Raw genomic sequence first — 15,390 nt, 5'->3', positions numbered from 1 at the left:
CAAGCAAGCGGTGTGGCTTTTAAACTAGTTGATACCTAGCTTGGTGCAGGATTCTCAGAAAAAATGATGAACTGCATATAAATGCGAGTATAGGTAGGATAGGAGTGGAGCGTTTGCAGTTTTCTTTCACATTGCTGATTACTGATCTCCTTCTGATTCCGATTTTGGCCGATGCCAATTTTTCCTGTCTGAAATGTTGGTAAATATAGCAAGAAAGTCACCGAGTTGGCAACAGTGGGGTGAATACTGTTAACTCTAAACATGCAGACATGATCTGGTGGTTGGGTCTATCAATCAAACCAGAAGAGGACAGTGATTGATTTTTAAAACTTTTGCTGAGGTAGGTATCACTGTTACTGGTGTATTAGAACATCTATCTCTCCTTGTGCTCATACTGCCTTACTTTACTTGTCTCTCCCCTCGGATACACTGAGGGAAACCCTGATTCACAGAATATTTCTTAAAAATTCAATTTTAAGGTTGGATATGTTAATTTGTGGGAGACCTAAAGTCTTTGACACAACACACATGCCTGTTTAAGCCCAAACTGATTTATAGATGTTATTTTATTATTTATTTTCTTTTGTTCTTTCTTCAGTTTTTTCGCTCTTAATGTATTCCATAGAAACCAATAGATGTTCTGTGGATCCTGGGTTGTACTCACTTCAGGGTATTTTACTTTTCTTCATTCAGACCTTCGGTGAATAAATGTAAACAAAAAAGAAAATTGTCCCTATCTAATATAGCAATATCTTGTATCACAAGATTTTCCAAATCCAGAGCTTTGCAAGTGTCAGCTTTAAACCCACTGTAAAATTCCCACTATGATCATCTCATTCTGTTGTAATATCTGTGGGTAGTTAAAAATGCAACTGCACATCAAAACCTCTTTAAGAGGCTAAGAGTAAAATGTCTATTGGAGATAACTTCCACCAAGTCTGAACCTTATTTCACAACATAACTTAAGGTATCACACCTTAGTAATTTGTCATAATGACCATGTATTAAAGTTATAATTTTCTACACAGCTGTTTATTTTCAACAAAAACCTGTAGAAAAAAAGGTGCAGGTAGCAATGGTCAACTCGTGTTGGAGTGAAGGAAAACTGATCTATTTTCTTTAAAGAAATTGATGTAACTATCTGCCTTGACATTAAATTAGAACAAATAAAACACTGATTAAAAATACTTTTTTTTATCATGAATCGCATCATGTTTTGGTCTGAATTATCAGTGATAATGTTGTTGAGTGCTGTTCCAAACTTTTTTTAATTATTACTTTGAGTTTCTAGGCCTTTCATTGGGTTTTTAGCATTTTGTTCTGTCTGTGACATTTAGCTGCTGTTGCCCGAGGGTATCCACAGAGAAAACAACAAGATATATGAAGAGGTGGAGATCCCATACAATGAACCCATGCCTGTTGGCTTTGAGGAGAGACCAGTCTACATCTCTGAGCTGGATGAGGTAAGTTCATCTGTAATGTAATTTTGTTAAACAGTCTCCTCTGTTTTTCAGAGGGAGAGGTACTTATACAAAGACACTTACAGCTTCAGAATTGCGAGGAAAATGAAGCAACTAAACAGCTGACGCATGTGTGCATCATTCCAGAACAAAATAAATACTATATATATATATATATATATATATATATATATATATATATATATATATATATATATATATATATATATATATATATATATACTTTTAGCACGTTTGCTAATATTTCTGTTTATAATTGTTAAAGTTCACCTAAAGAAGCAACTGTGGGATTACTTTTTAATTGAGCAGTAATTGAAATAATTAATTTCAAGGCACCAAACAACTGAGATAAAAGGCCCTCTGTGCCTCTTTAGGAACATCATTAATGCTTTTGCTATAAGCTAATATAATTGTTAACTAGATGCTTTATAGTACTAAAACTTGAACCCTGACGATCTCAGATTCTGTGATAGTGCTATGAAATCAACAAACACAAATAAACCAAGACAAATTATGTGCTGATAACTGGTGGGGCAAGAAAGAATCAGAGATTATGACCTTACTGGCATATTGTTTTCTTTTAGAGGAGGGAAAATAGACCTTCAAAGAAACAATTTGAAGAGAAATCTGGCCGAGGTTTAAAGGAATTGAAGTGATCATTGTATTCAGTTTTGCAGCATTGGTTTTAAATCAGATGTTTGTTTTTTTTTTTCAACAAGAACGGCTTGGCTGCTGCTTCAGCCTATATACTTTGTTCTTTAGGCCATATTATACTGACCCACTTGGTGCAGTTGATCACAAGAGAAAGTTTGAGATTGTCACAGGATCATATACTTGAGTTAAAACACAGTAGTTTTATCGAGTTGTAGTATTAACATTTTGAAGGGTAAAAGTGTTAGATAAAATCTACCTTTTTGAGCTTTACATCATGTTATAATGGCATTCCCTCATCAAAAACTTACATTGATTCTTTAATGCATGCTTCAGAAATTCTTTAATCTCCGTGGCAGCCATTCATCTGTGCAAAACACCTGGGTAGTCAGAGCATTGTCTTTACGATACAGCTCTTCCTCAGAACTACAGTTTGTATACAGAGGTGTAAACACAAGTTACTGAGTAAGAGTTACGTGAAATATTTAGTACTTAGAAAATGCATGTTAAAATCTGAATATACTTCTGAAAGTATGTAGCTGAACTACTAGCAGACACAGTACAGGGTATGCCCATTAACAGTACTAAAATTAATACAAAAATGTAGTAAAGAAGAGGTATAGAGGTATATACAGGAGAACACCATTTTAATTTCATAACATAACACAGCAAAAGGCATATTACATATAATTTGAAATAAAACTAAATACAAAACACTAGAGGAGCAAGTAGAAAAAGACTAGCAAAGGTTACAGATTGCCTGACTACTGTGAAGTCTATAAACAAAACCGATGCCATAACCTTGCTATCCACTTAATTAGTTACGTGGCCCCCGTGCGGTCGGCGTCCAACTTCTTAGAGGGACAAGTGGCGTTCAGCCATGTATGCGATACACGATATTCTGCTCACAATACGATATATATCAACGCTTGCAAGAAAAAATTGAGAAGCGCAACCAAAAAAAGATTTTTAAACAATTTATTTTGTTAAATCATTACAATTCCAAAAGTTTTGATCACAATTTTATTTTTTAAATTTGAGATTAGGTCTTTTTGATTGAATAATTGTGAAACATCTTTAATTCCGTACTATATGCTGCTTTTCCATGTTTGGTTCTGGTTCTGGGGATGCAGAGCAGACCAGAACCAGAAGACCTAAGAGGTCTGGAAGGTTGATGCAGCAAAAGCAGATTTTTAATGTGTTGTGGTGCTGAGCTGTTCAGTGATTTATAAACAAACAAGAGTATTTTAAAGTCTGCTCTCTCCCTGGAAGAACTGTAGAAGTGGTGTGATGTCCTCCATCTTCCTGCTTAATCAAAATGCGAGCAGCAACGTTCTATATCAGATGCAGCTGAACAATTCGTTTTCATTTATGCAGACCTGTGAAGATACTGCTGCAGTAATCAATGCGACTAAAGATAAACACATTAATGAGTTTATTGTTGTTCTGATAATGTTATTGTTTTGATTTTTTATATATGTTTATAGAACAAGCAAAAATTATATAATAATCCCCAGTTATCCTTTGTCAAGTAACACAAGCTTTCCAATAAAAGGTCTTATAATTGTTGGAGCAGTACAACTGAAAAGTTTTGTGGTTTTGAAACTATAACCTTTGAAAACTGTTATGGAATTTTAGAATTTTCAAGATCCGGATAAGGGTAAATAAAATATTTGTAGTATGGATAAATATTTGTATCTCTAGGATTTATTCCCTTTCTTGAATTTCTTAGTCCCTTCCTTCTTTTACTTATGTCCTTCCTGACTGACTGTATTTTTCTAGGTCTTATTTTTAAAGCCAGCCCTCTATAGAAATATCTGTTACAGTTCAACTTCTTAGTGAACTTTATATTTTTAATTGATACAAGTTAAAATGTAGCATGTAGAAATTAAATTTTCCATGAAAAATGTTTGAACTCTTTCATCAGATTAAACATACAACACAATCTTTTTTTTCTCTGCGACTGTCAAATCTAACCCCACAATGCCGTATTTAAGACAACTAGATTTTTAAAAAATCCATCATGAGCTTCTGCTTTGTCTCAGCCTTGTTTCAGAAACAATGCATAAAAATATCAGCTATGGAAAAGTTTTAGCAAAGTAGAACTTCCTTTATTGATTGTATAGATCAGAAGAAATTTTAACTTAACATTGTGGGGATGTCCTTTCTCGGTATTTAGTCACAGGCAGTCCAAGCTGTTCCAGCATGTAGTGCTGCTTAATCTTTGGAGGAAAAAATCAACAAAAAGGTACACAGAGGTTACATCTGAAGTACAAGTTACAGCTTATATCGTTAACAGTCCTCTGGTTTTGTGCAGTTTTAAAAGATATAATAAAAGTACTACAAGCATTAATACTTAGTGAGCCTTTGTTTCGACTATAATACCACAACCAATTTTCTAATGCAAAACTTCCCTTTAAAGATGGAATCAGTGCCATTCACTCCACCTGACACTAGTTTTAATGTTGCAGCTGAATATTGTTAGCTGCTGTTTTCCTTTTTCTCAGTAAATGGAGAGACCAGGGATTGCAGTGTCCTGTGAGTGATGTTCTTTCTTAATAGAAGTGCTGTAGCTATCAGCCAGCTGTCAGGTAACACAATGACCTGCCAGTCTGACTGACACCTTGACAGACAAATCCACATGCATAGCGGTACATACATCCCCCAGCCTACTGGAGAATTACCTGGCATCTCTGTAGATATTATACAAGAGGGGAGATTGCTAAAAAAACTGCAGCTCAGCTTGTTCTGGTCCTTTGTGGTGGACTCCAGCACAGTCTACACACAACATTGTCTTTTAATGGCTCAGCTCCCACTGTGTCTTCAGAAGTGGGTTTTGTAATCCATCAGTACTACATCACTAGTGAAGATGCAGTTGTACTAAAGGTCAGTCCCTCATCTCTATGTTTGGCCTTTTATTTATGAAGACACTGAAGTACAACTCCTGTGAACCTATAAAAGCATTTTGTTGCACTTCACCCCCTGTCACTCATCATAATAAGGATGCTGCTTTTTGGTGTGTGTGTGTGTGTGTGTGTGTGCGTGCGTGCGTGCGTGCGTGCGTGCGTGCGTGCGTGCGTGCGTGCGTGCCTGTGTGTGTCAGAGAGTGTTTTGTGTGTCTGATGCCATACCAAATTGATAAATGAATGGTTTAATCACATCTGCACCACAGGTAATGAGAGCAGCTCAGGTGTTTTTTGCACTGAGAATGCTGTAGTCCCTTCAGCGCCTGTCAATTTCAATCTCCATCATGGTTGTCTAAGGATTTGCCCGTTGATTCCTTCATTAGTCATGCATAGTGCCTAATATTCGACTATTATCCAAATGCCTAATAATGAGAAAGGTTCATAGTATTCTGGCTGCTTTTGAAAGCTTTGTTTCGTCAAAGCCCTTCCAAACATGTGCAACATGGCTGATTGGGTGTATTTTGTTTTAGAGTTACATGGTCTGTCTGACATTGTTAGTTGTTAGACTCCATTTTCCAAAGCTGACTGATCTGCCTTCATCTCCCAGCATTCAGGTGCTGGAATACATCTTGCTGATATCAATTGTAACCATATGTATGGCCATGGCGGTGGGACAGGAGCAAAGCATGACCCATGTATGGAGGCCTTATAAGTTATATATGCTGCAATGTACTATATATATATATATATATATATATATATATATATATATATATATATATATATATATATATATATATATACACACTTACAAAAGGAAAATAAATACAAGGATTACCTGTAATATATTTTAATATATTATTTTCCTAATACATTTTGGAATACACTATATAAGTACTATGTAAGTACACTGCAGTGACGTGCGGTGAAGTTTATTGCTAGTGAGGCACTGACTTACGACTATGGGTGCGTTCACACTACAGCCTGAAGTGACCCAATTCCGATTTTTTGGCAATTCCGATTTTTTTGCTGGGGCCGTTCACACTGCCAGTAAATGCGATGTGAGGGACCAGACTCAAACGAAGACAAAAAATGTTCAAAGTAGAAAAGGTCTCAGTTTTAATTCTTCAAAAAATTGTTGACAAAACATTAAGATTTAAAGCAAGAATAAATCAAAGAATAAATAACTAATTTGGATCCAAATTAACTGAGGTCAACTGAACTCTAACTAAACACAAACAAAACTGACCTACCAAACAAAGAACAAAGGCTGCTTAAATAGGGGTGGAGTAACCCAAATCTACCACTTGAGGGAGGTCTGATCTAACAAAAGAACAAATAAATACAAAATTAACTAAAACATTCTATAAACAAATAAAGCAAAACTAACTAACTTAGCAAACAATAAGTGAATATTTAAGTGACAAAATGAAATAAAAACTTGAAGTCTCCCTCTTCAGTCTTTCAGAAATTTGTAGATGGTTTGCCCCAGGTTCCTCCACCAGCTGGTTCCTATAAGTGGCACCTCAAAGAAAAACAAGTATAAATGAACCAGACAGACATTAACTAACGTGTGCACCCATTAGAAAATATGTCTAAATGAAATAAACTATACTAATAAAGAAATAAATACTAACACTATGTGGTGGTGGTAGGAGCATCCACCACATGCGACCTGTATGCGTTCTGCAGTGTGAACGGGCCTGAAAGTGTCCCGCATGCGCAGTAGAGGGCGCAATAGCGTCAGCGTTCTCAATGTTCTGCCAACTGCCATAAAAAGAAGAAGTGCTCAGTGTTTGAGGAAGTAAACGTGGAGGCTAACGGTGGAGCTTAGCTTACATATTTGAAGTTGTTGTCCAACCGGAGCAGCATATTAACAACTTAATCCTCGTATAGTCCGTCATGGTTGTTGTTTTCCTTCCCGCTTGCCCGTATCAGGACGCACAATAGTGAGGTTTGTTGAATCAGTGACGAATCAGTGACGTTCAGTTCGGATGAATGCAGCCTGGATGTTAGGTCGCATTTGAATCGGATACGTGTCGGATATGGGTCACATTTGAAAAAGAATCCGACCTGTGCTGTTCACACTGTCATGAAAAGATTGGATTCAGGTCGCATTACGTCCAAAATATCGGAATTGGGTCACTTCAGGCTGTAGTGTGAACACACCCAATATAGACACCATGCATGTTATTGGATGTTATTGGACGTACTGAAATTTCATGCAGGCTTACAATGTTTGGTTGGGGGGAGGCGGGGCAAAAAGACTAATCTTTTACATGTCATCCATAGCCACGTTAACTCAGTGAAACTTAGAAATTTAGGTATTAATTTCGTGCTATGATCCACAGCAAAGGGATCCGCCAAGCTACACGCAGACTCGTGATAACAATGCCACTTCATGTTTTAGGATTTAACACCAAAACACTAGATTAGCTACCGTTTCTACTTTACTGAATTACTTAGACATAAAAACTGTAGCCCACAAATGCACATTTCATTAAAAAACTAAACAAAAACATCTTATTGCTGTCTTACCTTTACGTATCAATGAAATCCATGCACCGCTAATTCTGGACAAAAATATCTGTTCATCCAAAGCCAAGTCTATCACCGGCATGTCTTTTCTACTCCGTTTGAGAATCATCAAACTGTCTCGAAGCAAAACTTTCAGCTCCGGTGTTGGTCTTCCTTTAGTTATTATCTCCTGCTTCAATTGAAAATCTACTTTAGAAAACTGTTTAATTGTAGAAATGTAGTCTTTCATGTTGACGTCGGAAGAGAGGAGAAAAAAAATGTCGCTGTACTTTACATATTTACTGTATGGCTAGCTCCATGGCTAGCTCACTGTGTCTTACTCTGCAGTTGTGGAGTCACAATATCTGGGATCATGAGCGCCCCCTGCCATGAGGCAAGAGAACTGCCTGCCTCACCTTGAGTCTGTTCTCTGCCGTTTCTGATCACTCCTCCGCACATAAAACACGATACACACAGTTGCTTACAAAAAAAACACTGTACATTATATACTTTAGCTAAATTATGGAAAATCAGTCCATATATTAAATGTTTTTTAGCCATTTTATTGCCGGCGTACAGACAGGAGGAACTTGCTCCCACAGAGTGGCAGCCAGTGCAGTTAGCGAGAGGTTGCGCAATCCTAGGTGAGGCTCAGCTCACTGCTGCCTCACCAGCTTCGCTTCTGAGCATTTGAATGGGAAAATGCGAAAATCCAGCGATTTTGAAGAAAAAAATTATCAGAATTGGTTAAGCTAAGTAAGAAATAGATACTTTATAGTTCAAACCACAGGGTGAATATAGCAATATAAATGATTTTATTATTATATATTATTTTTCCATGATGACAGGTGAGGCTCTGCCTCCCCTGACCGCACGTCACTGATCTAAACTAATGTTAAGGATGAACAAAAAAACGATTACCATTCAGGTCTGTGTGACAGTAGGGTCAGCTGTCACAATCTCTGATACACCTGACAACTGCAGTCAATCTGAAGTGTGAAAATGAATGGTGCTGTTTTTATTGCTGTGTGACATGTTTTTTATTTTTATTCTGTGCATTGAGTCTTAATAACTCACTATACCTTATCAAATGCTTGTTTTTTTAAGTATCATATTGAAGTTGTTGTGTTGATAACATTTTGGCAAACTTGTCCCCCAAGGACTTTTTCTTGTGTTGCAATATGGAAACTACAAAGAGTTCTACATGACAGATGTTGCCATAAGATTTTCTGCTGCACGCTTAGGCAGTGGGAAGGAAATGTTGTGATACATTGCACACCAGGGCGAAAGTGTTAATTTATCTCAATGTGGTAAGTAAGTCAGTACAAAAAGTTGAAAGGCTTATCTTCAGGTTGTAAGAGCTTGTGTGTGAATTAAATAAAAATCAGCATAGGAGAGACCACAAGAGATGAATTTACAGCAAACAAACACTTTAATATGAATAGTCACAATATTCTGGGTTAGTTTCTTGTTATAATTCTTCCTATGACTTTCAAAGTATTCATATATTAATATCATAAATACGAAAAGATTGTGTATGCATCAATGTAAGATTTTTCTGAAATCAGACTAAACCAAAATCAATGGCTAGCAATGAATTTTTAGTTGTTCCCTTTGTTTCATCTATGAACACACACATTTACATTTGGATGGATGTTATTTATTCAATGACCATAAACAATGAGAATTGTGTAAATTCTTTTTCCACAGCATCATTTTTTCAATATAAAGATGAATGCAAACCAGAAGTTCACATTCACTGAATGAAGATACATTTGGTGAATGTAAAAAATGTCACACTCAACTTATCGGACCACCTCTCTGCTTCACTGCTGATAAAGAAGTCTGGGATGATGTTCTGATTTTTGTTCTTTTAATTCTGCATAATACAATGTCAATATTTACGTAAATATAGCTAATAAAGCATTTTTGCTTTCGTTTCTGTGACGTCACCGCAGCAAGTCTATGTTGACTGTTATGTTGATGTCGACGTTAAATCAATATGAAGTCACATAACCCCTGCTTTCAACCGCAACAGCTCGGTGACACATGAAAACCAGTTCGATGTGAACACTGTTTCCACTGGGTAGTTTAATGTGCGACACAGAGTACGCATACGCGGTCATAAAAATTTATCTTTGCACGGACATGTCCTGCAGATGTCCGCTTCGAGTCTACGTAGAGAACTCGCGGACCTCTTCGGACTGAAGTATGCCCGAGTATGTGCAGGCCTTTAAAACTACATAAACTTTTACGACAGCTGGATAAGGACAGGTTTTGAGAGATTCGAGCATTTGGTAAGAAAATGCTAAGCTTGTTTGGATCGACGTTAGGGTTGCCACCTGTCAGAAATCAAAATAAGGGACGCGTTGTCCTAGTCTCATAGGGGGGGTGCGCGCGCTGCGCTTTGACTAGGGTTACCAAGGGACCAGTCCCTATATATATTTAAAGCCGGGAGAGGGAGGGGGGACTGCGGCAGTTGGACGCAATATCGCAACACCGTGAGTGAAACAATCACTGGGGCACCCTACTATATAAAGTACTTGGGGACCATTTCTTTGTTATTACACATAAACATTTGTAGAATACGGAACAAATCGCGTCCCGTTTCGGTTCAATACGGGATGGTTCTGTATTTACGGGACAGGTTGCAAACCCAAGTCCACGTACTTGTGAGAAGACATTCTCGGTTGTGAACTTAAATAACTCCCACTTACAGACATCTTGCGCATCATTACCACTGCCTTTGAGCCAGACCTGGCCTATGTGCTGCAGTCCAGATCTCAGTATCACATTAATGCAGACAAGTCATTTGTCATTTACAATAAGTCTCTGAATAAATTTTGTTTTTGTTTTTTTTAGGATCAAAATAAGTCATAAATTCAGACAAGTTTTCAGTTTTCACTCCAGAATAATAAACTTTTAAAATCTAATCAACATTTACTAATATGTCATATTTCAAATGAGCCCTGCACTTGTTGATATGACTATTACTTGCTCATTTTTCTGTTATTTTATTTAAAAATTCTGTAAATATCGTTAGAAAAAAGTTAGTGTTAAAAAAGTGAAGTTAAGTGAATATTCAATTGCATATGATATGCATGTTTCAAATGAACCGAAAGACATGCTTAAGATCGCTGAAATTAAAATAAAAACGCAAATGTAAAACACAGAATGGCTTGCTGAAATTTGTTTTACATGGTAAAGAACGTCCGAAAAGGTCGCCCCCCCCTACATTTTTAACACACCAAATCTGGCCCCCTTTGCAAAATGTTTGGACACCCCTGCCCTAAACTGACAACCACATTGGACTGTCAAAATAACAGCAACACAAACCCTACAAAATAAAAGCCATCACATTTTCTACAGCAGGTAATTGCTGTTTCAGACTGCAATTACTGGATGACTGGATCAACTCAGCCACTGTTACACAGGATTAGTATGGCCTTTTAAAATAGAATAAAATATACAATATTGATCCCCAAGGAGAAATTATTTATTAGTTGTCTCAATCTATGCAAAATGACTGAATATAAATAAATAAATATCAAGCATGCACATGAAAATATGTTAATCTATAAATTATTTGTAAATGAGTGTAGAGAAATTTAGATTTAAGTTACTCAGACTTGTGCATTGTAAAGTCTAATGGCTACAGGCAGAAATGATTTCCTGTGTCGCTCTGTGACATAGTACTTGGCGTGGTGTACTTGGGTAAAATGAATCTCCAGCTGAAGGTGCTTCTGTATCCAGCTTGCACTTCATGAAGTGGTTGAGACTCGTTGTCCAAGATGCATTTCAACTTTGACAGGATCCTTCTCTCTGACATCATTGTCAGATAGTTTAGCTTAGCGTTTGTCAACGTGGGTGGTACCGCCCCCTGGGGAACCTTCAGAGAGGTTTATTTATTTATTTATCTATTTATTTATTTATTTATTATTTCTTTTATTCTATTTTCATAAGCAGGGGGCGTTGGCAGAAATTTATACCGAAGGGGGGCGCTGCGGTTCCTTTGGAGGGCGTTTGGTCGAAGGTTAACTTTTCTTCTTAAATGCACAACAATAAATGTTTAGACTTTGAGCAACTTGCTAAAACTGTATTGTATAACATTAAAAGATGCCTGGCTGCAACCTTATCGATGGCAGCTCTTCTTTTCTTCAGTGTTTCTGTAGCTTCTTGGCGCAGCTCCTCTCCTGCTACTGGTAGTAGGTACCGGCAGCCAATTTTTTTTCTTTAGATTTTTGGTACTCTAAATGCATTTTTCTACTAAGTGTATTACCAGAAAAGAGCAGAATTTATTTCAGCCCATTATCTCTAACGGTTTTTGAGATTTTGGGGGTTAGGTGTACCTTCCCACAAACGCACCTTGGAGTAGAAAAAGATGTGGTTTTTGAAAGTCGATTACTCAAAAAATAAATCAATTTAACACTTATTTGTAATTACATTCTTTAAATAGATATAAATTATATTGTAAAACATGAAAATGTGCAGTATAATTAGCTTACTTTAAAAATGAAGGTTCTTTAAAAAATTGAATTTTTAAAATAACAGAAATTTCAATATTTACCCTGACAGCAGAGATGGCATGTTTGGGATATGATATTAAAAAAATATATATTGAAACTAAGGCCCCAAAGCAATTTTTCCCAGGCTGCTATGTGATTTTAACAAGCCCAATTTTTTGTAGGGGTCTGGGACAGTCAAACAAAAAATTATTTGGCTGCAAAAATGCTTCCTAAGCTAATTTGACCGACGGAACAAAATTTCAAAAATAGACAAAATTGAGTATGTTTTGACCACTCCTCAAATTTGTATCTTTCATTGGATTTCAATGAAACTTCTTTAGTACAAGTAAATTAGGTTGCTGAACATTATAAAGACATCCATTTGTGGCTACCTTCAATAGTTTCCTTAATATTGCAGAGAGGAAAGATGGATTTTGAGGCGTTTTTTAAAAAATTCGTATTTTAGACAATTTTTGACTTGCTCCAAAATGTTTGTTGTTTTATGCGTTTCATAGAAACTTCCTTCCTAGATGTCAATTAGGCTGCTGCATCAGATAAAGACATTTACTTAGGGCTATCTTCAGTAGTTTTCTTAATAAAGCTGGCACAGAAAATATAGATTTTTCCTTTTTTTAATGGAAAATTCACTATTAGCGACCATCTGAAAAAGTGCCAAAGAAGGTGCCATTTTTCATAAAAATTGTCTAGAGTTTATTCTTTTTGGACACATCCAGTCACTTCACCAGACAAAGCACTCATTTTTACATATATGAGATGAACCACTGGATTCTGGAACAAAACCAAAGGTAAGTAAACATCTTTTGAAATAATAATAAAAAAAAGGTTATTTATCCCAAAGGAAAATTCCATTTTTTTATGCTAGAGGGGTGACGTGCCTTTCGTTGATGATATGCTCGGCGCGTCACTCACATTGATTCTACAAGTGTGATTCCTGTATTATATTAAAGCTAACAAATGAATCTTTATTTTGATACCCAGTTTGTCTGGTTTATTTTTTATAATTCATTCGCTATTTGACGAAGTTTTGATACTTTTATGATTTACAAAAAAACTAAAAAAATAATCCTTGACAAACCGGGTATGTAGAGAAAGCCTATAGTTTAAGGTTTAATATGATATCACTGTTGACTCATTTGGTCATATGTTCGTGACGCGCCAACTGATTTTCTTGAACTATGTGTCAGGAGGGGCGTTCGAATTAGCATAAATAATGCGGCTTTTCTAAAAAATTATGAAAATTACTGGGAAATTTAAAGTGTTTAATTTGCTTCAACATACATAAAACTGGTATCATTGGAAAGGAAAATCAATGAACTTTAACACAGTAGTGTTGCTTTTGGAAAAAAAATATTCTAAAAAGGACTTTTGATGGTGGGAAGTTAGGGCATTTTCTATGATCAGCGCGCGTTCTCTCCCATTCCTGAGTGGAAAGAGCGTCGCTGCCGGTACCTACTAGTAGCTTCACCGCATCAGTTCAGCATTACACCGACTGATGACGCTGCTGTGATTCACTTTGTCTGGTGATTTTTGTACAAATGTACATCGCTGTCAGTTTCTCACCCAGTAGAGCTGGACGGATGATGTTGAATGCACCAAAGAAGTCAAAAAACATAATTCTCAGTGCTCGCAGGCTGGTGACGGTGAGCATATACCTTGACCAGCCGGCGAGCACTGTGCTGGCATCCTCAACTCAAAGTTTGGGCTGGTAGGCAAACTGTAAAGGGTCCAAGTGTGGTTGGACCAGAGGCTGGAGCTGCTCCAGGACGAGTCTCTCCAGGGTCTTCATGATGTGAGAGGTCAGCGTCACAGTCACAGAGACGCTGCGTCTTTGGCACCGGAACAATGCAGGATGTTTTTGACATCACAGGGACCCTCTGTTGGTGCAGGCTTATCTTGAAGATATGAAGGAGGACTCCACAGAGCTGAATAACGCAGGCTTTGAGCACCCTTGGGGTCACATCCTCAGGGCCCGAAGCCTTGCCAGGGTGGAGTCTCGCCAGCTGTCTTCTAACGTTAGGGGATTGTGACGGAGTAGAAGAGGAGGGAAGGATGTGTGAAGGTGAAACTCACAGTGGTATGAAGGTCTCTGAGGAGGGGGGGGCAGAGAGTTGGTGGACAACAGCAGTGGTATTGATGGGAGAGTGGGCGGAAGGGGCATGGGACGCAGTGTCAAATCTGTTGAAAAACAGGTTGAGTTCATTGGCACTGTCAAAGTTGCCCTCAACTGCACTACTGCCTGCTGACCTCAACCCAGTAATGGTCCTCTTGCCTCCCCAGCATTCTCTGGTGTTTTTCTGCTGGAGTTTCCTCTCCAGCTGCCTCTTATAATCTTCCTTAGCTCTTCTGAATTTCACTTTAAGCACTCCTGAATTACTCTCACATGATCCCTGTTGCCATTTATGATAGCCCTCCTCTTCTCATTCAGAATGGTTTTGATTTCCTTTGTTACCCAGGGCTTGTTATTTTGGTAAGAATATGCAGACTCAGTAGGGATGATGGAATAAACGCAGAAGTTGATGTGGTGCACTATGCACCCAGTGAGCTCATCAATGTCCTCCATATTTGCTCACAGAGTACCTGCCAGTCAGTGGCCTTAAAACATCTCTGTAGTGTCTCAGGGCCCTCCTTTGACTACCCCTGCACTTTCTTCATGGTTCCAGGTTGTCTCTTCACCAGAGGGATGTAACATGGGCTGAGGTGCACCAGGTTATGATCGGATCAGCTGATCAGAAAGTGGGGAGAGGAACTGTATGCATCCTTTACATTAACATACAGCAGGTCCAGAGTCCTCTCTGGTTTGACAGCTCACATACTGGGTGACATTGGTACCATTGGTACCATGACATGACACTTTTAATCATGCCATGGTGACATGACTAAAATCCCCCCAGGACAACCATGAATAGAGTCGAATGTCCAGTCTCCAAGCGAGCTACAGTTGAGTGGATGATGTCACATACCACTGTGGGGTTAGCAGAAGACAAATAGCCAACAGTTCAACGTCCGGGGAACAGATTTGCTCCTGGACCTTTATATGAGCAGGATTGCACCAGCGGTTGTTTATTAGAACAATAAGCCCCCCTCCTTTCCACTTACTGCTCTCGGTGCAGTCCCTGTCAGCCCGAACAGTACGATAGCTCTCGATGGCGACATTGGCATTAGGAATGTCTGGGTGCAGCCATGTCTCCATAAAGCACATTAAGCTACATTCACTGTACTCCTTCTGGCTCCTGGCCAGCTCTGTTAAATTGTCCGTGTTGCTAGTCATCAATCTAACGTTGCTCATGGTAACAGAGGGGAGAAACGCTT

General features: G+C 37.9%; 1 protein-coding gene and 1 pseudogene across 3 annotated transcripts in view; one reads left to right on the top strand and one right to left on the bottom strand.

The window, feature by feature from the left end:
• ascc3 (activating signal cointegrator 1 complex subunit 3) overlaps positions 1–15,390 on the top strand; it is a 337,899-nt gene that overhangs the window by 67,193 nt on the left and 255,316 nt on the right. For all 3 annotated transcript variants that reach the window (XM_088013868.1, XM_088013867.1, XM_088013869.1), the window contains one exon: positions 1,338–1,463. In XM_088013868.1, the coding sequence (XP_087869994.1) occupies positions 1,338–1,463 (126 nt within the window). The remainder of the gene's footprint in view (positions 1–1,337; positions 1,464–15,390) is intronic.
• Positions 13,772–15,349, bottom strand: LOC148155163 (uncharacterized; annotated as a pseudogene).

This window comes from Poecilia mexicana, unplaced genomic scaffold (genome assembly GCF_051168715.1).
Source record: "Poecilia mexicana isolate PSO_F unplaced genomic scaffold, ASM5116871v1 scaffold_16, whole genome shotgun sequence".
NCBI classification, from domain to species: domain Eukaryota; kingdom Metazoa; phylum Chordata; class Actinopteri; order Cyprinodontiformes; family Poeciliidae; genus Poecilia; species Poecilia mexicana.
Note: the sequence above shows the minus strand (reverse complement) of the source record. Positions and strands in the feature narration are given on the sequence as shown.